Below are 20,650 nucleotides of genomic sequence, written 5' to 3' on the forward strand. Positions count from 1 at the left end.
TGAAAACCTGCAGAAGAATCTCCTGGACTTTTTTTGCTGTGATATAGTTTACTGGGCCCCATCCCAGACCAACTGCAAGAGATTCCCAGGGAAAGGCTCTAGGCTGCTTTTCTTTGGCAAGTTCCTTCTAAATCTTGTGGACATTCTAGTTGAGAAAAATTTTAGGGCTAACAGCTTCTTGTTCTGCACAATTAAGTAATAAATTGTAATTCAAGTTTGTATACTGAAGCTAGACCAGGAAATACAAAATACATAGGGTAGATATTTTATAGAGTTTCCAGAACACTTACTCAGGAAGGCTGTTGGATCCCCCTACTCTCCAGGCTTCCTGGAGACAGCCTCCCTGGAATGCTAAAAGAAGACAGTATTCTCTTTTTCATTCAGCAGTGCAGGAAGCATGGAAATCTTATGAAGATCTCATCTCTAGCTAGTCTTAGCTCTATCTAGATGACTTGCCTAGAAAAAAAAGCCTCATAGATATTAAATCCCCAGGACATGTTCATGAGTTCCTTTCATCTATCACTGTAATCTTGGAAGAGGAAAGTACAGTGTCTCTAACTCATGTGCTCCTAGATCTTCTTGCTATACCAGATCTAGTGTGGGTTCTGCAGTCTGCAGAGAGATGGCTGCATTCAACATCTGGCTGTGCCCCATACAGGCTGAGTGACCTTGAACAACTCTGAGCCTGTTAATGAACATCTCTAAGCCTCAGTTTTCTCCTAAGCAACACCTATCTCACAAGATGGTGAGAATTAAGAGTGAGAACTATATGGGAGGCATTTAACATAAGATCTGGCAAGTAATATGTGCTCATTTAATCTCAGCTACTCTGACTTGACCTTCATCTGTGATATACAGGATATACTTCATCTGTGATATACAGGAAGGATAAGTAAGATTTTAATATGAGAAAACTATCCAGGCCCTATATCTTCTGCAAACTGGCGTTGGTTCAATAGAGCCTTGGTTTCTATTAGTTTCTCTGTTGGCCTTGATTATGTAAAATTAATTGTATATAGTTATAAGGAAATGATAATGAACATTTCCATCAGGGAATCAACAGAGCTTAGTAGTTAAGACCAAGAGTTTTGGTGTAAAACAAACATGGATGTGAGCCTGGTCCTGTCACTTAACTAACTCTGTATTCTCAGGCAAGTTATTTAACTTCTCCGGCCTCATTTCCTAGTCTGTAAAATGGGAAGAATAATAGGATTCACGCTCCTGGGTTGTTGCGGAGATTAACTGGTAGAAGTAAAGCACCATATTTTCTCCATGGAAAGTGGTCTCTACCACCCCCACCACCATCATTTACAAAGACCCTTGTTAAGTGGGGTGTTTCTATGCTTCATATACTTTATGGAAAGACAGTTTTGTTGGGTTTGCTTTTTCTTACAAAAAATGGCTATACAATACAATGGCTTATTACCATCAGCTCTACTTACATTAGCAAAAAGGGGCTCTACCAGACAGAGGAAAGAAGCTCGGGTTGGAAGAATGGGTAGAGGAGAACGGAGTGAATTTCTCAGATTACTTAAGACTGTGAATGTTCCAGGATCCTTGGGGTTGGGGTTGTGGGGTGCATTGCCAAATTCTTTTTGTTGGAATTACATCTCCTTTCTTCCCCTTCCCTTTTCTTCTCTATTTTTTTAAGATGGCTATAGTTATGGAGTTCTAGATTTTCCACCTTGAAATTGGGCCATCCCTTTCCTTCTATGGCAAATGTTGGTAAAACACAAAAGTGCCATTTGTTTCTTCCTGCCTATTCATTCTTGCTGCAGAATAATGGAAGAATGGAGGAAGGCACTATCAAAGGCATTTCTGTTCAAAAGGAAAACTCCTCAATGATCACTATTACCGCTGCAAGTTCCGTCTGCTGCTTTCACAGTGTAATCATTTTCCTCTCCTTGATTTTTGCCTGTTTCCCTGAGGCACCTGAACCTGAGATAGTTTTTCCCCCTTTCAAGATGTGCCTGTTGATTAGAAAGCATTAGGGGAGGCTCAGTGTGGCTCTAGGGCAACAGCCAGGGCACTCTCCAGGGCACCCACAGAGCTGGGTCTGCATTGCCACCAGTGGGAAGCATAGCACTGCTGGGGCAGGGGTGGAGTTTTGGAGGCCCGTGGACAAAATAGCCAAAAAACCCATTAAATCGTAAGGTGAGAAGTTGTTCCCTTCCCACTTCTCTTTCTGTCCTCAAGGAGCAGGACTCTGTCTGGTGCTAGTGTATTTTAACACCTCTCTACCGCTTGCTAATGCCCCTTTATAATAAAGTGAGAAGGCAGGCCTCAGAGGCAGGACTTTCAGCAGCTCACAGGACCTACTAGAATTTAATAGCCTTGTATTCATCCTTATGGTTAGCGTCTGTGTATGGCAAGGGATAGTGCTTTTCCATTTACTGCAGTAATTTTACGTTTTCTTGAACAAACGTAAGTAAAAAGAGAGTTAAGTAAAATGAGATATGTTAATAACACCGGCATGTCATCATGACAAACATATTGAAGGCTGGGAAGGTTGCCAAGAGCTAAAGTTTGGGGGAAATTGTGCTGGGAGCAGTGACATACTTTCCCTCTTGAGGGTTTACTTCCAAGGTGGAGCCACCTTCTCATAGAGTCAGATGGTCCCATCTATCAGTCTGTGAGGGGCTGTCTGAACACAAAAGGACAAGCTCTCCAAAGGAATAAAGAGACAGAGCCAGGGGATATTTTAGCTCTAGTCTTTGGTTGTGAGTGAAAGACTTCCCCTGGGCTCCATCCCCAGAAGAGTCAGGGCAGCAAAGAGAGGGGACTTCAGAGTCTGGTGTCCTGGGGTTTATATCTCAGTCAGCAGTGTATCATTAGAGATTCTGGATTCCACTGGGGTTCAACACTGAGCTCGGACACTTACTAACTGGGTAACCATGCGCAAGGCACACATCCTTGTGCTGCAATTTTCCTATCTGTAAAATGGGATAATAAGAATAGACTTACTCGTAGGGTGTTAAGCAGATTGATTGGAATAACAATATAGAGTACCTAGAAAAAAATGCCTGAAACATTATCTCGTGGTAAATGCCCAATAAATGTAAGGTGCTATTATTATTGTCATCATCATTGCCACCCCCTTGGGTAACATCCTCTTGGAGCCTCATTTCCCTTGTTGGTAAAATCAGACTGGTACCATCTGCCTCAAAAGGTACATAGCTGTTGCACAATCAATGCAGGCTTCCTACCATTCTCTTTTCCTGGAAATATAAGATAGGTAAGGTAATGCAAACTTCTAAAGCTATAGGTATATGGCTTTCATACCTTACTTAATTTTGACTGGGAGCACAACCACAATGAGGTTTTTGAGGGAAATGCCTGTCTATACACCAAGTCATTGGCAATGCTTGATAGCCATGGTTGTGAGAAGCAGATATGAATGTCAGACATTCAAAATGATACCTCTGCCTTCTGGTGGAGTTGTTTGCCGACCAGGGCCAAAGAAAGTCACTCCATTTGTAAGAGTCCTTTTGAACAACCATATTCCACCGATAGCATGCATGAGCTCCTTTTCTCCTACTATAGAAACATTGATGTCTTCAGCAGCTAAGTCCAATTTTCAACCCATGTTGCTTCTCGTGGCTGAAGTTAGCACCATCTTATTAAGTTGGTAGTGAGCTATAGCTGCCCCACTTTCCCTCTGTTCCTCTATCGATCTAAACTAATCACTTAATTAGCCCAGACAAGAAGTCTTCTGTGGTGTTAAATAACTCCAGAAACCTACCAGAGATGCTTGAGTGGACCGATTGGATTTAACTTGCAGTTCATTACCTCTAGACTAAGATATGTTAAATTCAGGGCCTGGAAAGAGAGCTGGATTCTGTACTGGAAACAAATTCTGTTTACTTACAGTACCAAAAAAAAAAAAAAAAAAAAAAAATCATCCCTTCAAGCCAGTGGTTTTCAAAGTGTGGACCCTGCCACACCCGTGTCAGGATCACCCGGGAACATATCAGGGCCCACTCCAGAGCTACAGAATCAGAAACTCTGGAGGTAGGGCCTTACAATAAGTTTTAACAAGCCCTGCCAGTGATATTTATAAAGAACTCTTGCTTGAGGCTGTCTCTCAGAGTCAAGGACTTATTTATTTGGGCCTATTTTTTTTTTTTTTTAGCAAGGAAAGCTGAGCAACCTGGATGGGAAGACTGCTTACTAAAGTATGACATTGAACCAGAAGCCTGGAGCTCATTGGGAATCTGAAAGTATTAGTTCAGATTCTTCCTTAGGAATGGCACAAGATAGAGAGGTAGGCACCCTGGCCAGGGTGACTAGGCAGAATGCTCAGAGAGTGACCAAAGTGCTGCTTTATTACAGAAATATGAGAGAACAGTGGGACATTTTCAGGGTGACATAAAGAGCACAAGAAAGCTTCACTTGCTTTTAGAAGTCTTCCCTAGAATGGACACACAGAAGGTACTTAATAAATGCTCCTAGACAAAGATTGAACCTTAGTATATTGTTTTTCCCCAGATAATTTTGATCTGGAATATATAGGTGTGTGTGGGTTTTGTTTTGTTTTTTTGTTTTTTGTTTTTTGCCTTTGTTTGTGGGGGAAAACCAGGAGTTAGCCATAGCACATCAACTGTTCCCTCTTACACTGTATTCTGAGAAAAAGCTTGGCTTAGAGGAAAGAGCTCCAGGCTTTAGGTCGCATACATGTGTTCTTACTAGTGCATGACCTTAAGCAACTCACAAACTCTGAACTGCTGGTTCCTCATCTACGGAAAGAGAATAATAGTTATTTCTGGATGTTTTTGCTCAGCGCTGTAGCAGGGGCACCCCATATATGCAATACTTGGCATATAGTAGTTGTTGGATAAATATCTGTTTAAAAGAAAGGAAGGAACGAAAGAAGGAAAATGGGTTAAGGTTTCTTCTTGTTGTTGTTTTTGAGGCTTATATGAAATAGTGTTTTGAAAATGCCTGGCATAATGCTTGGTACAGAGAGACCCTGCAAATAGTATCCCATGATGAGGTGGTGGAGAAGAAGAAGAAGAGGATGGAATTCAGAAAACCATCTTCTAGGTACCTAGAATTGGACCTGTATTCTTGCTGAAACTAGATCTGCTCTTCCCATTCCTCTTCCCTCTGCAATCCCTGGTTACTCCCCTTCCCAGCGACACCTCAGGAGCCATCTCAGTTTTGGCTGCTAAAACTATAGCCTTCAATTTGATGTATGGTAGAGATGGTCAAGATGTTTGCAGGACCGAAATGCACTACAGATATGTGGCCATGTTTGAGAGTTTTTAGTGGTGGTTATTCCAAGTGGGACTGATGGGTTTTCAATCCCGGTAACTAAGTAATTACATGTTAATGATTTTACATTGTTCTATATCCAGGATAAGTGATCATTAATCTTTTGGTTAACACATTTGCATCAGAGTCAGAGGAAGCATTTTTGGTAATACTCTTCCTATATGTTTTTAAGTTATAGAAATGTCATGAGTTGCTTTCATTTACATGATTAAAGGGATGCTCTCACCTTGAGAATGCCTAAATATTCCCTGCCTTCCCTTAACTATCCCTTTCCCTTTCCCTTTGAACATCAATACAAAGGACTAACCTACCAACTTGATAGTTCAGGAGAGAAATTGGAAATGATATTTATTAAATTTGCTGAGAACCCTTCATTATTATTGATTATTCTCCAAAAGGGACAGGCTTTTGGGAATAAGACCTGAGTTGATCCCCAATCCACCCATTATCAACTTTGTAAATTTGATCAAGTTCCCTAACTTTTCTGAACCTAAATCTCCATATATTTATTTTTAGGGATCTTGTATGGATTAAACAAAATAATATTTGCAAATGTATCTACAATAAAAACACAACAAAATTTCATTTCCTTCTTTGACCAGCCTGTTGTTCAGTTATACTCCATAGCTATAGCTCCTGAAAGAAGTAGGTACATCCCCAGACTTAGTCCCAAGCTTCGATACAGAGAGGGCTGGATGGGAGAGGTTTCTGTTTCATGAGACACACAGCTCCTTCATACCATCTGAAAGAATTGATGGGGTTTGAGAAGAATTGTTGTATAACTTTGGGTCAGCTGTGGTGGAGATAATCATGGGAAAAGTTCCTTTCCAGTTCTTTGCCAAAAATAGAGTGTCCTTCTCTTTTGCCATTTGGAATTTGATTATAGATAGAAAATAAAGATAAGGAATGGGCCTGGAGTTTGAAAAGGGAGCACATACTAATACATAGGGGACATCTTCCTTCAGAATGCTGTCAATACAGAGACTGGTTGCTGTGCTCTTGTCTGATAAGCATGATGGAATGGATGCCCGTATACATATAGTTATCTATTGTTTATCGTAACATTAGGAACTGCCCAGCTCTTGGGCAAACCCAAAACCACCTAGTGGGTATTGTGTCCAAGAAGAAATGAGAAAGAAAAAGACTTCTAGGGATACTGTCTTTTCTTCTGATTTTTCTCTATACAGACCAGACCCACTTTAGCAAATGGAGTAATAGTTACTTTTCCCATATTGGTATCAGTAGGCTTTGTTAGTTCTAGAAACATCTCTTAAAAGGCACTATAAACAGTACTTATTGGGTTATCAGGCCTCCCATCAGGCCTGGGTTCACGGGGCTGGCATGGAAGTAGAGCTTCAGGCCTGGCCTTCTGTACCCCCAGCCTCCACAACCTCCACAGTCTCCAAACCATGGCAGAGTTATAGGAAGATGTTAAGCTGAGGAAACGCATGGGAGGAAGGGCAGAAATGAGGCTCCTCTAGAATTTCAGTTGGACAGACAAAATGGAAACCGCAGCTGCTGGTCGGTTTGCAGTATCACACAACTGTTTCATCAGAGACTATTCCTTCACTTCTTGGAAAGCCATTGAGTAACATGTGGAATTAGCCCCCATGGCATTGGCTGGGTCTTCTGGTGACATCTGCTATTAAAATGGAGATGGAATTGGTGTCTGACCTTCTGGGGATAAGAAAAATCAGTACTTTAACCACAAATCAGCCACCCTTGAGCTGGGGGAAATCACCAGTACTTGCCATCTTCCCTCACTGGTGTTTTTTCTCCTGAACACATCCTACTCATATTGCAGTGCTTTTTCCTTTTAGCTAAGAAAGAAGCATCTCAAACAATTCTTGGGAATGAGAGGCTTTGGGGTCTCAAGAAGGCATTTGCCAAACTATTATCAACCAATAGGACTTTGGCAAAGACATAGAAGAAGATTTGAAAGAAGAGGTGATTGCCATACTCAGTTTATTGGCTTATACTAGATCAGAAATTGTCAAACATCAAATGTCCTAGAGAGTGGGTTGGATGGTGCCCTCCTCCCCCAAGATACATCCAAGTCAAATCCCGGGAACATCTAAATGTTTTCTAATTTGGAAAAGGGCCTTTGTAGATGTAATTAAGTAAAGGACATTAAGACCATGAGAACATCATTCTGGATTTATTTGGGTGGGCCCTTAATCCAGTGACAAGTCTCTTTTGAAGAGATACATAGAAGAGACACACAGAAGGGGGGAAGGTGAAGACAGAGGCAGAGAGTGGGATTTTGTCAAGAAAATCCAAGGTTTTCTTGACAACCACAAGCAGCTAGGAGAGATTTCCTCCAGAATCTCTGGAGGGAGCAGGGCCTCCCTGGACTTTGGACTTCTGACCTCCAAAACTGTGAGGGGACACATTTCTCTCATTTGGCACCACCCAGTTTGCAGTAATTTGTTGCAGCACTCACAGGAAACTAATATGCCTTACGTCGATGATGGTGTTGAGGTCAGGGAATAGCCCATAAGGCAACAGAGATTCCTAGGGAGGGTTTTTGTGGTTCTTTATCACAGTGCCATTGATATGTTTTATTTTTCTCTATAAACTCAACTCCCCCCTTTTATTAATATACCAGAGAAGAAAAAGAACCTACTTTTGTCATCCTTCCTTATAGAAATTGACTATTCCAGAAAAAAAATTTTTTTGACTATTCCCAGCAAGGGGCATGCTTCCTCAACCAACATCAAGAGCTTCTCCATTCCCTTTAGTTACATTCCTACCACTCAAATGGCCCAGTCCGAGGTGTCTGATCACTTCATTACCTGATTATTAGTTTCTTGAAGCCCATTTTTGCCATCTTAAGCTCTTAGCTCTGCCTCTCTGCACCCAAGGCAGGAGAATACAGCCGAGGAAAAACTATGCATTTCTTGTTCTGTTTTGTTTGCTACCAAAAATGGAAACTAAATTTTATCTCAGCTTTAACAAACCGTTGGTTACAGGAAGCACGGTAGTTCTAAAAGATTGACTTCCTCAGTTGTGTCTTTCAGAGGCCCCCAAATATCAATTTTTAAGTTACCCAACACACCAGATAAATATTTTAACTACCATTTTATTTCCATCCAGGCCAAGGGACAATTTAGAAAAGGTTCTATTCTAAGTACATAGCCCAGGAAGTGTGGAAGGGCTGTCGATGCTGTTATTATTGAAGTTAGCCTGTCAGTCATCGTGATTGAAACGTAACCCCGATGGCTTCCACAAGTGTAATAAAATGCTTCGCAAAAGGTTGCAGAATTGTAGGATGTAATAAAGTCTGCTTAGCTTCATTTCCAATGCCGCAGAGTCCTAGAGAATGAGGCCCATTTCCTTATGCCTTGGGATTTGTTCAAGTTACTTTCATGCCTGGAAATGACAGAACGTAAAAACAGACATTTAGTTAGAACCAATAGCATTTTTTGAGTTATGGCCATAAACAAAATGTTAAGTTTGCTTACTGCTAATCTATCGGATTGCCACTAACAATTTCCAAGAAGCCATAAAGATGTGGGCAGAACGTATGAAATAGGTGGGTTCCAACCCTGCTGGTGTCTGTACTCCCCGGATCCCTGCATTTTCTGTGGCTTCTGTCCACACCCCACATCCCAGAGGTCAGTTGTGTGGTGTCTGAAGGATCTATTTTATGGACACGAGCCTTACATATAAATGAAGCCAATTCAGAACTTTATTAATTAGGTAAGAATGGATTCTCAAACATAGAAGTTACCAGAATTACCAGGTAAGCTTGTTAAAAACACAGATTTCTCAAGCTTGTTCCCCACATTCTGACTCAGCAGATCTGGAGAGAGGCCTGAGACTGTGCTTTTAACGAGCTCTCCAGAAGATTCTGAGATTTGGGGAATTAGTGAGCTATTGTGTAGCAGGCAGAATTCACTTTGCTTCAAGTCTAAGTTACCGTAAGGATTGGGCTAGAATTAAAACAAATAATTTCTACTCATAAAATAAGAAAGGGGGAAGTTAATCGTGGAAAGATAAGAAAGGCCCTAGATCATAGGAATGCCTTTCATATCTCTGGCATTCTCCCTCTACCCCGGAGGAGAACCTGTTGGATCCTTGGTTTCTGGGCCTTAATTACTGGTATCAGTACATTGGGAGTGGTAGGGAACTGGACAGTGTGAGGCTACCAGCTTGGAGGACACTGGGAAAGGCAGACAGTTACAGGAAAGAGAAAATTAACCAGGAGGGGAAGAAAGATGAGAAATTTCTGGGCTGGATTCCATGATACTGGGGGAAGGTTGAAAGAAGGGGTGCCAGGAGACGTTGGACACAGCCACCATGGGTGTGATATAGGAGGAGATTTTGAGGAACTCTGTTGAGAAGCACAAATGGACTTCCCCTTCAGGGTTTTCAAAAGACTTCAGTGTAGATTTACATGGCTTTTCACTTCCTGTTTGCTATTTGTGTTAAATGGATGGCTCTGGGTGCAACCCCATGGACACAGATCTGGGAGGCTGAGCTGCAAATCCTCTGCTTCCTAGGTCCAGTGTGTAGTTCAAGGGTGTCCCCAGTATGGGCTTGTTCAGTCCTACCTGGGTGAGGAGACTCTGGCATATGGAGAGAGTTTTTACTGAGTCTAGCATTATGCTTTTTCTTCTAAGTACAGAGAGGTCAAGGTCAGAGAGCAAAGGGCAGACAGGCATCCCTTTGGAAGTATATCTGGTCCCTTCCAGGACCCAGAACATAGAAGCCTAACCACTTCTGCTTCAGCCTTCACATTTGAGCTCAGGTTCCACTCTTCCTCCTGCTCCCCACCTCTGCATTTACTGCTATCTGGGAGTGAGGGGTGGAAAGTAGGGTGTAGGCACCAGTCAGTTTGCAGCTCCCCTCCCTCGTTCCCGAGATGGGGGCCTGTCTCCTTTCTCTATGACATTGGGATCGTTCTCTATTGTGCTCAGCACCACCCATCTTGTCTGGGCATACAGGTCATCTCCTGATCATTCATCATTGCCCTTGTCCTTGAACAATTATTGACTTTGAGTCAGAGGCATCTGTGCAGGCCTGAAAATGGATGTGCCCTTTCTTTTCCTCCGCCTCACCTGTCTAGGGCAGATTTATGTCCTAGGAGAAGTTTCCCTCGGTTTTATTTTTGGTCTTTTGAACGTTGTGGCCCCGTGTTGTTGGTCACACCCGCCCTCCCTGACACCAACCCTGTAATTTCTGAATCTCCACGGAAGCCTCGTTCTGTACCTGAGCGGACTTTCCGTCAGTCTACTGACAATGCTTCCGCACACATCCCTCACCAGGACTGGCATCCACACAGTCTGCCTCACTTCTGCAGGCTCTGCATTTAGCAGTTCCTTTTCTCCAACAAGCCTGGAAGCTTGTGGGAAGCAGAGTCTGCTTTTAAAGCCAGAGCACAGAGAGGGACCTTGTCGGGCTTTGCGGAGACTTGGGTCTGAGGCCCAGCCTCTTGACTGACTGGCTGTGTGTTTGCAGGGGATGTGGATTGCCTGGCTGGGGGTGGTGGGGTTTGAGGAGAGGACTGAGCCTGTGAATGCACACAAAGCACTTGAAGCAGAGTCTCCCCCACTGTAAGCACTCACTCAGGTTAGCCCCTGATGTCACTACTGTGACTACCGTGATTTTCCCTCTGGATTGCATTACCAGTCAAAGCCAGCGAATGTCAGAACTTAACTACACAGCAAGAGATTCAGTCTCTCTTTCTTTTTTTTAAAGATTTAATTTATTTATTTGACAGAGACAAGAGAGGGAACACAAGACAGGGAGTGGGGAGGGAGAAGCAGGCCTCCCACTGAGCAGGGAGATTGATGTGGGGCTGGATCCCAGGATCCTAGGATCATGACCTGAGCCAAAGGCAGACGCTTAACGACTGAGCCTCCCAGGCGCCCCTCAGTCTCACTTTTGGAGAGGGTGCATCTGGGCAAGGTGCTTGTCTTCCCGTCTTGTGGTTGGATGTCATATGGTAGGTGACCTTCATGTCCCTTGTTCCCTCTAATATTCCCTTAGACAGTGGTGTCTTTTGGTGATGCCTGGGTATATCAACAAATGTCTTTTCTGAGGCATGAGTGAGACCCAGAGGAGGTGCAAGGAGGGGAATGATGGGATCCTCAAGGTGCTTCTAGCTCCTGTGGAGAGATGCCCAGCACAGCACACGGCCAGGCGAGATGATCACGGGCTGGGCAACCAGTCCCCAAAATGTGGCCTTTCTGGGGCCTCAAGAACAGACAGCACAGGCCTGGAATGTGTGAAGGGTGATTGATCGCCACAAACGTATGTTTTTCCAATATTTCTATGTCTCTAATCTAGTGGCAGATGAACTGAGGACACCCCGCTCGCGGGCAAGGCCGTGCTTGAGGAGTAACGGAGTAGCATGAAGTTCCAGGGGGAGGTTTACTTTGCAGGATAGGGAATAAAGGCAGACGGGACGCACCATGACCTTAGTCTGTAGAAGAGAGTTTTGGAAAGGAGAGCTTCCAATTTGGAAGGAAAATACAAATGTCTGAAGGAGATAGATTAAGTTTTGAGTAGGGCTGGCTGTGTGGTGGATGCTGTCTTTTTCCCCTCTGGCTCTCCCTGTTGCCTCAGGCAAGTCTTCTATGTTGATTTGCATGTTGTTGTCAGGAGTTAGTGAGTACAAACAGAAGCAGAGGGACACACGGATCCCCTGGGTTATGAGCTAAACCATGCCGACTTCTCCTTGACCATGTAGGTGTCTTCATGCTCCAAAAAGTCATTCTCCACAACTCGGAAGCAGAGTTCCCTGTTTTCAACAGATCCAGCCAGGCTCTGCAGACATTTATAGACGATGTCTTTTCACTACGGTGTCAGCAAAGAAAGCTTCCACCTCGTACTCTGTGCCTCCTACTCTCTGATGGGCCCAGAGGAGAAGTTTTTTGCTTTGAGGCTAAGAAAACAGATCAACATCTCTCTATCCTGTAGGTGAATGTGGACAGGAGCTGGCCACAGTCCACCTAGCTGACAGAATGCAAAAGGAACACTGGGGGACACAAAAATTCAACACACCGTCCCCTTCGGTTTCTTGAAGGTTGTGTTTCTCAATGTGGCTATTCACTGGAATTACCCGCCCCCTCCCCCCACCAAAATTCTGATCTAATGGGTCAGAAGTGTGGCTTAGACTTCTGGGGATATCACTGAATGTGAAAGCGAAGAGCTCCAACCCTGTCTCCTTTTTGATTCAGCTCTGAAGTGTGCTCCCCAAAAAATGTTCCAGCTGCCCCAAAGCAATTCAGGAGCCGGAGACAAGTTTCAGTAGGTTTCAGATGCAGACTCCAAGGCTGTCCGTTTGCCACAGTCTTAGCCAAGCTGCACACACGGGGCAAGTGTCGACCTTCAAAGGGAAGCGATTCCTGCCCATGAGCTTGTATGAGATGACTTGATTTGCATCCATACCAGGGATGTCACAGAAATTGTTTTAAGTCATAGTAATCACACTCACCAGCAAAACCAAGTATTGAGACCCTGACATCAAATTCCTCTGTAACAATCTCTTCTATGAAAAGTAACTCTTTGTTCCTAGCAGCCTAGAGATACAGGCAGACAGCCACGGAAAGTCATTCTGCTCACACCAAAAACAAGAAGAGCAATTTTCTATGGGCAGGCAACTTTGACCTCTGCTTTTCAGCTTTTTCTTAATAAACTGGTCTCAGAAATTGGGCCACAGAAGCCGCTGGTGGCAATCTCTTAGAGTAAGTGGGTAAAGGGGCAGCTGGGGGAGAAATGGCAAGGAACAGAGAACCACTCTGATGAGGAACTCTGAAGCAATGCAATTATTCTTCCATCTAGAGATAGAAGGGGTTACGCCCCAGCACAGTGGCCAGAAACCCAGCAGTGCGAGGACAGACTCAAGAGAGCAGGGTGATCTCACGCCAAGTTTCCTGGCTCAAAACCATTCCTCTGTGGTGCACACCTGGCACTGATTAATAACACAACTTCCTTTGATGAGCTAGTGTGCATTAACTTCCGCCGAAATTTCCCCGTGGCCCAGTCCCGCGTTTGTGCCTCCTTGAGGGCACCGTGGGGCCAGCCCCGCTCAGGAGGGGGGATGCCGTGTGCTGTTCTGCACAGAGGTGGGGCTCACCCGGGGGCTGTCCTTTATAGAGTGGCCACAGACTCGGCATTGTCGGTTTTCTCTTTGAAGGGATAAATCAAACACTAAGAACAGCAAACACACAAGAAAGATGATGCCCAAGCTTGTAGCTGTGAGTGATTTACCGAGACCCCGCGGGGCTCAGCACTTCCTTTATCCCACTGTCTCCTGGCAAGTGAAGCTGTGAAGCCTTTGAGGCTTGATAGTGGGAGTGAGGAGGCAGAACAGAGCAAACCCGCTCCTGGCAAATTCGTGGCACTCAAGCATTTTCTTGTTGCCCACTTGAAACCAGTAAGGCCTCTGTCTTCCACGTTTGTCCCTTTGACGTCCCCTTCCCCGTGTCTGTACGGAGCAAAAACTCCCCTTAAAAGGCTTTCTCGTTCCGAGGGAGCTTATGAAGAACAGGCTTTATTTGTCTCTAAATCTTCAGCTGATATTACTTTTCCCTGAGACTCAGTTGAAATGAAAAAGGATTACTTTATATTTACTTGTGTCTTTCATGAGAGAAACTAATTTTGAGAAAGAAAGTCCCTACAATGTGAAATACTTTCCCTTCTTCTCAACTCTCCAAAGTGGCAAAAGGAAAGCTAAAAGGTATACATGCTTTGTCATTTACTCTGTCTGACAGCTTCTTCTTATCATGCTTTTGAGGGTGACCTTCCCCTCGCATATTTCTTCGCTCTACTTGTGCTCTTCTGTTATAATGAAATTTTGGAGCCAACCATGGCACGGGCTACCTTTGATAATTAATGGCTCTGAGAGTTTGCTGACTGTGTTATTTAATTAATGGCACTTGTGTCTGGAGTGTGTGCAACTCTGTGGTTGAATAAAAGGTGTATTTGCTGAGGGATTACAGGCAAATACTCAAGGATCGTCACACTGAGGATTTGTCAGGGTTCAGCACATTTAACAGCCTAATGGGGTTATTATATTTTTTTGTTCTCTGCCATTTAAAAGATATTGAAGTTGATATAACTCTGTCCTTTCTGCCTAATATGAGAGTTTAGATTATAATCCAAAAAATCCTTAGGCTAATGGATTAAAAATCTATTGCCTGGGGCAGGGCCTTTCATCAAAAACAAAAAGATGGAATCTTGAAGGCTCTATTTTGAGCATGAAGGTGATGGTTAAAAAAGTTCCAATTTGCTTCACCGACTCAAAAAGAGACTAACCTGAATTACACTCAAGGTCTGCTTGGGACCAAAAAAGCAAAGGTTGAAAACTGGCGAAGAAACACAGTTGAAAGCTACTGGGAACACAGAATAGTTCCTATCACCCTGCTTTTCCTGAGACTCTTTCTCATGCTAAGAATGAAATGCAGAAGAAAAGGCAGGGATGAACACATCCATGCAGAGACATCAGCAGTCCGTATGGGGAAATCTGTACGGAGCTATCTCTATGGGTATTCATACAGAGACTACAAAGAGGAATGATCTTAGGCCTGTGCTATCACTCTGTGTGCCTAGACGTGTTATGTCTGCTCTCTGGATCACTGTTTCTGTCTTTGCGGAACTGTATATTGACCCCGTTTTGGCCCATAGATGCTCAGAGTAATTTCTTTCAATAGGGACATGGAAGCTGACTATCCCACTGATAGAAGGGATAGCTGAGTGCTCACTTTGAGGACTTGAGGATTCTCTTTTTCAGGAAGGGACTCCTTGCTGGGCTTATGAATGTGAGAGGACGAGAAGGAGCACCCAATCTCCAGCACTCAGCCAGGGGATAAGACTGGTCCAGGGGATAAGACGCAAGCCAGCATCCTGGCTTCTTCCTTGCTCCATCCCACCAGAGGCCTCCCCGGTCATGGCAGACAGTGGAAACAGAGGCGCCACCACACAAAGTTCAACTGGAGTGAGGAGAGAGGCCCTAAAAGTTGTGCACGGCAGGGAAAGCCATCTGTCCTGAGCATCCACCAGCCAGCTCTTGTGCGAAGAGGTGTACAGCTTTATGTATGTCTTCACCTCATGCAGTCTTCACCTCAGCCAAATGAGGTAGATGTCATAACGCCAGTGTTCCAGCTGGGAAAGGGTCACACGGTAAGTGCAAGATTGGAAGCAGATGTGCTTAATCCCAGAGCTTACCCTCTTCACACCTGCAGTGGCCAGGACGGTCGCCACTAGCCACATGCTGTAAGTGGGCACCAAAAGATATGACTTGAGATGTGCAGAAAGTATAAAGTCTAGGTTTCAAAGACTTACTCTAAAAGAAGGATGCAAAACAGCTCAATCATTTTTTATATTTATATTTTTAGATCATAAAGATATTAAAATAATATTTGGATATACTGGTTTAAATATAAATACAAATATATTAATCGGTCCTTAATGTAGCTACTGAGAAATTTCAAATGACATATGTGACTCATGTTCGGTTCCTACGGGACAGTGCTCCTCCGTGACGGTATCCTGGTCTGGGGTTCTGGAATGAGCAGAGTGAAGCTTTCCAGGTGTGGGGAGACAGAGGCTCTGCGAGCATCTGAAGAGTTCATTTAGTGTTCAGTATTTAAGAACATGAGCTCTGGGTTCAAGTTAGGCCTGTGACTTATTTGCGGCGTAACCTTGATCAAGTTACTCGGCCTTTTCGTGCCTCAGTTCCATCATCTACAGAATGGGAACTTAACTGTACCTATTCTCCTAGAGTTGTTAGGAGAACTCAGGATGATACAGGTAAGGCACCTCTAGACTCTAAAGAAATGTCAGCAAGTGATTTGAACACTCATGATATGCCAGGAGCTATTGCAAGTGCTAGAGACAGTAATGGCCCCATCCTTAGACACTTACTTGCTAGGGGAGCATGCAGACAAACAAATCAATCTCTAATGTGATGACAGACGATGGTGAACACTAGTAAGGAAAATAAGGCCAGTTTAAGGGAAAGAAGGATACCGAGGCACTACTTTAGACTGGGCACTTAGGGAAGGCCTTTTGGGAGCAGGTGACATTTGATCAAATCCTGCATGGAAGGAGAAAAGAATTTCAGGCAGAGGGGGACAAGTGGGGCCAGCACCCCAAAGTGGGGGTGTGTCTGATGTGACCTGGTGACAGCAGGAAGGCAGGAAGACTGGAAGAATGAGTGTGGGTGAGAGAGCTGGGAGAGGAAGCTGGATTTGATCTCCTGTCCTCTACTGTGGCCACCAAAACTTCTCGGGAGTAAGTCCTGGCTGGCTTTCCCACATATGGAGGAGAGACATAATCTAGCTTGCCATTTACAAGAACTTCCTATTTTAATGTACTTATTCTTTTGTATGACCTTGGGTGAGTTTGGGGGGATAGATGCGTATTTTAAGAGTCAGAGGCAAGAATTGACATACGGTATGCTATATACAGAAGCTATATTTTTAACTACAATATCACAAAAGCTTACCCAGAATGAGGGGGAAGTTCTTAGGTTTTACTGAGAATACTTTCCTTTTAAAATTTTGCACTACATTGCATTTCCATGGAGTCTCATTCTTTTAAAGGATTAAAAAAAAATTAAAATTAACTGCACATGAGATCTTCCACCTTAAAAGAAAAGAAAAGGAAAAAAAAACCAAAACCTGCCTGGATAGATAACAGATCCTTGAGAAGAGAGAAATAAAACAGAACTTTGATAGGGGTGCCAAAGATAAATGCTGATTTTACTACAGTAGGCATATTCCGTGTTCCAAGTTGATAACTCTGGAATCTAAGGAGCCACCCGAGAGCGGATGAGAGAGGGGGCAGAGTTCTAAGAACGGCCCAGAGTTCCGCAGTGCCAAGACTGGCCTTGCCTGTGAGAAAGCTTCCTTTTCCTAAAGCTGTAACTCTGGCTTATCATTTCTAATTAAAAAGTGATTCAAGCAATATCCTGGGCTTTCACTTCTTCAAAGAAATACCACACCGTCAGTTTGCAGCTTAGAATGCCAACAGTTCTAAACTTTTTGTGGGCCTCCTCGGAACAAGATGTAGAGCTTTAGCAGAGGGAAAATTGCTATGAACATCTAATTACATTCAAAGCCATTTTTACCTGTCTTAAAGGAATGGAAATGATCTGCCAGTTTTTATAGACCTTCTTGACCTAAAGATATCTGCTGGCGGAAAGGGAATCCTCAATTGGGTTCTTTTAATGCTTTAATTATTACATGAGCTATCCTTTTACGCACTGACTCACACACTTTGAAGAATCCCTTAAATACGCATTAAAATTGACTGGCTAATCCTAGACCGTGGGGTGGCTCTTGGAGGGCATGTAATTGTGTGTGGGCATGGGGGGTTAGACAAAATTGACACAGAGTCAACTACTTCATGGTGGGATAAGGCAGAGAAATCAATTTGGTCCCAGGTACTGTTGACATTGTACCGCTGACTTGCACAGAGCGCAGTCACATGCTTGCCTGTTCTCCAGTCAGTCTTGCTGCTTGAGACTGACCAGCACTTTCTCCGGGGCAAGGGCATACTTCGCCTACTCTGCCTCAGTGTTTGCCTCAAAATGGCATCTCCATAAGTAGATGGTGATTGAGTCCTAGATGCTCATGGTTAAGAGCCTCCTCTAGGAAGCAAGTAGTCCATGCCCCTGGTGTAGCCAGGACTCTTGATGGCAAGTAAGGAGACCTCAGCACAAATGAGCCTCTGAAGAAAACGGACATCATTACTGACCGTTTAACTGTGAAGGGTGGGGGGGGATGTGGAAATTCATCTCCCCTCTTTATCTTTTTGTCTCCCTTCGCTCTGTGGGCTTCTCCTACATTAGACTTGTCCAAATGATGATCAGGATGACTGCCAATAGTCTCAAATACACAGCACCCCTTCAAGGGCTTCTCTCTGTATGTCCGTACACTGAATAGTAGAGGAGAACTCTAATAAGCTGAATGTGTGTGTGGGGGGGGAGGGGCGATGGGGGTCACAAGCCCAGACTGTGGCCTATGGATGAGATTGGCAGTTCCAAACTCAATGCTACAGGGATGCCGGGGTGGCTCAGTCAGTTAAGTGTCTGCCTTCGGCTCAGGTCATGATCTCCGGGTCCTGGGATTGAGCCCTGCATAGGGGTTCCTGCTCAGCAGTGGGCCTGCTTCTCTCTCTTCCTCTGCCCGTCTGCCTGCTCACGTTCTCTCTCTGTCTCTCTCAAATGAATAAAGTCTTTTTTAAAAAATTGTCTGCTACACCCCATCCTATTTTCTTCTCAAATCTCTCAACAAGCTTTTTAGTGTTTTGAAACCCAAGAGTTAATTTCAGACTCTTGGTGAAAAACCCATATCTTTAGAGGTAAAGGTCTTGAATGGAGCCATTGGGAGTCCTCATTGATCCCAAGAAAGTAACATCTAATGCACTGTGGTCCAAGGTTGATTAGGTTTGATTTATTCCTACTCATTGAATGCAGTTTTAGCTTTTAGAGAAATATTCAGTCTGTTAACTATGGCTGTATGGAGAAACGAGGGACAGTACTCTCTCTCTAGCAGGGTTGTTTAGCCTATTTTTGATACAAGTGCATGAAGTGACCAAATTACTCTTACCTAGCAAGAGTAAGCAGTCTCTTAAGCCTCAGCTTCATTGTATAATTCTTGTCAGTTAGCTGGAGTTCAAGCAGATGATGTCTCTAAACAGAAACCCACCAATTTTATTGTGAAATTAAGTGTGGGCTCCCAAGTCAGACTGCCAGCACTTGAACCCTGGCTCTCCACATAACCCTGAGAGTCCTCGGGCAAGCCCCACAGTGGTTCTAAGCCTCAGTGTCCACATCTGAAAATCAGGACAGTACTCCAGGGTTGCTGTGAGATTTAACTGACAGAAAGCCTATAACGTGGTTGGTATAACTTGTCCATAATAAGTGATCCCTGAGTGGTATCCTTAAGAATCATTAATAATAAAGTGTCCTCCCTATGGTGATCTCTGTTACTTAGTTCCTCAGATAATGATCTTGTTGGCCAGCGTGGCCTCTTAAAGGGCCTCTTAAAAGGGCTCTGATGTAGGAGTACAGTGTCTGTAAGATGACATACAACAATTATTCTTTTTTGTTTTAGCCTATTATGGAATAATTGAATATCTAGCCAGCAATTAGACTGTACATGAAAGTCAAACTCTTCCTTTCTTTTCTTTTGTCCTTAAATTAAAGTTCCTTATTTATCTGATTTACTTTTAGTCCTTTTAAGGGTGAAATATAACACAGACAAATGCAGAAGATACATATACACATATGTGCCACACACACAAACACACATACACATACACATGCATATCTACCCACACAGCTTAGAGAATTAATATAAAACAAACACACATCTTGCCATTGGCCATGGCAAGGAGTAGAACATTGCCCGTACCCTCCTACGCCACATTTCCCTTCTCAATGACCGCCCCTTTCTTGCATCCCCCAAAAGGTAACCACTAGTCTGATTTTAGGGTGATTGCTTCCTTGCTTTGCCTTATAATTTTACCTTGTAAGTGTATCTCTAAACACTATAATTTAGTTTTGCCTGTTTTTGAACTTTACACAAATGCAATCACACAGTGTGTGTTCTTTTGTGTTTGTTCTTCACACTCTTACAAGCACTTGATATCATCAGTTTTGCCAGCTTTTGACTATTGTGGAGGGTACACAGTCATAGTTCACTATGTTTTAAGTTTATACTTCCCTAATGACTAAAGATCATTTGCCATTGTGATACTTTTCCAAAGTGCCTATTCAGTCTTTTTTTTAAAAAAATTTTTTTAATGTTATGTTAGTCACCGTACAGTACTTTTTGCATTTTCTATTGGGCTGTTGACTTTTACTCAGTGATTTTTAAGGTGTTGTTTTGTTTTCTTTTCTTTTCTTTAAAAAAATCTTCAGGTACTGGTCATTTGTTGGCTACCTATGTGGCAAATGCCTTCCCCCTCTCTTGAGTCTTGCCTTTTATCTCTCTTAATGGTGTCTTTTGATAAACTGATTTTTTAAAAAGATTTTATTTATTTATTTGATAGAGGGAGAGATCATAAGGAGGCAGAGAGGCAGGCAGAAAGAGAGGGGGAAGCTCCCTGTTGAGCAGAGAGCCCAATGCGGGGCTCAATCCCAGGAACCTGGGATCATGACCTGAGCCGAAGGCAGAGACTTAACCCTCTGAGCCACCCAGGCGCCCCAAACAGAATTTCTTAACTTACATGTATTCCAATTTATCAGTCTTGCTTGTGTGGTAATGCTTTTTGTGTCCTATTTAAAGTCTTTCCCTATAGCAAGATAATGAAGATATTCCCCTGTATTATCCTCTAAATGCTTTATGGTTTTATGCTTCACATTCTGAATTCTAACCCACCTCAGATTGACTTCTGCATAAGATGTGAAGTAGGG

At 43.5% G+C, this 20,650-nt stretch overlaps 1 protein-coding gene and 1 long non-coding RNA gene across 14 annotated transcripts in view; one reads left to right on the plus strand and one right to left on the minus strand.

Annotated features, from left to right (window-relative positions):
• LOC131824083 (uncharacterized) overlaps positions 1-20,650 on the plus strand; it is a 181,812-nt gene that overhangs the window by 120,826 nt on the left and 40,336 nt on the right. The gene's annotated exons all lie outside the window — the stretch shown is intronic.
• The window catches only part of FHIT (fragile histidine triad diadenosine triphosphatase), a 1,430,768-nt gene continuing 1,418,456 nt past the window's right edge, over positions 8,339-20,650 (minus strand). For all 13 annotated transcript variants that reach the window (XM_059161363.1, XM_059161366.1, XM_059161367.1 and 10 more), the window contains one exon: positions 8,339-8,646. Coding sequence is in view for 1 of the 13 variants with exons in the window: in XM_059161361.1 (XP_059017344.1) it covers positions 8,641-8,646 (6 nt within the window). In the remaining 12 variants the exon portion in view is untranslated. The remainder of the gene's footprint in view (positions 8,647-20,650) is intronic.

Source organism: Mustela lutreola, chromosome 2, assembly GCF_030435805.1.
Source record: "Mustela lutreola isolate mMusLut2 chromosome 2, mMusLut2.pri, whole genome shotgun sequence".
Taxonomy (NCBI): Eukaryota; Metazoa; Chordata; class Mammalia; order Carnivora; family Mustelidae; genus Mustela; species Mustela lutreola.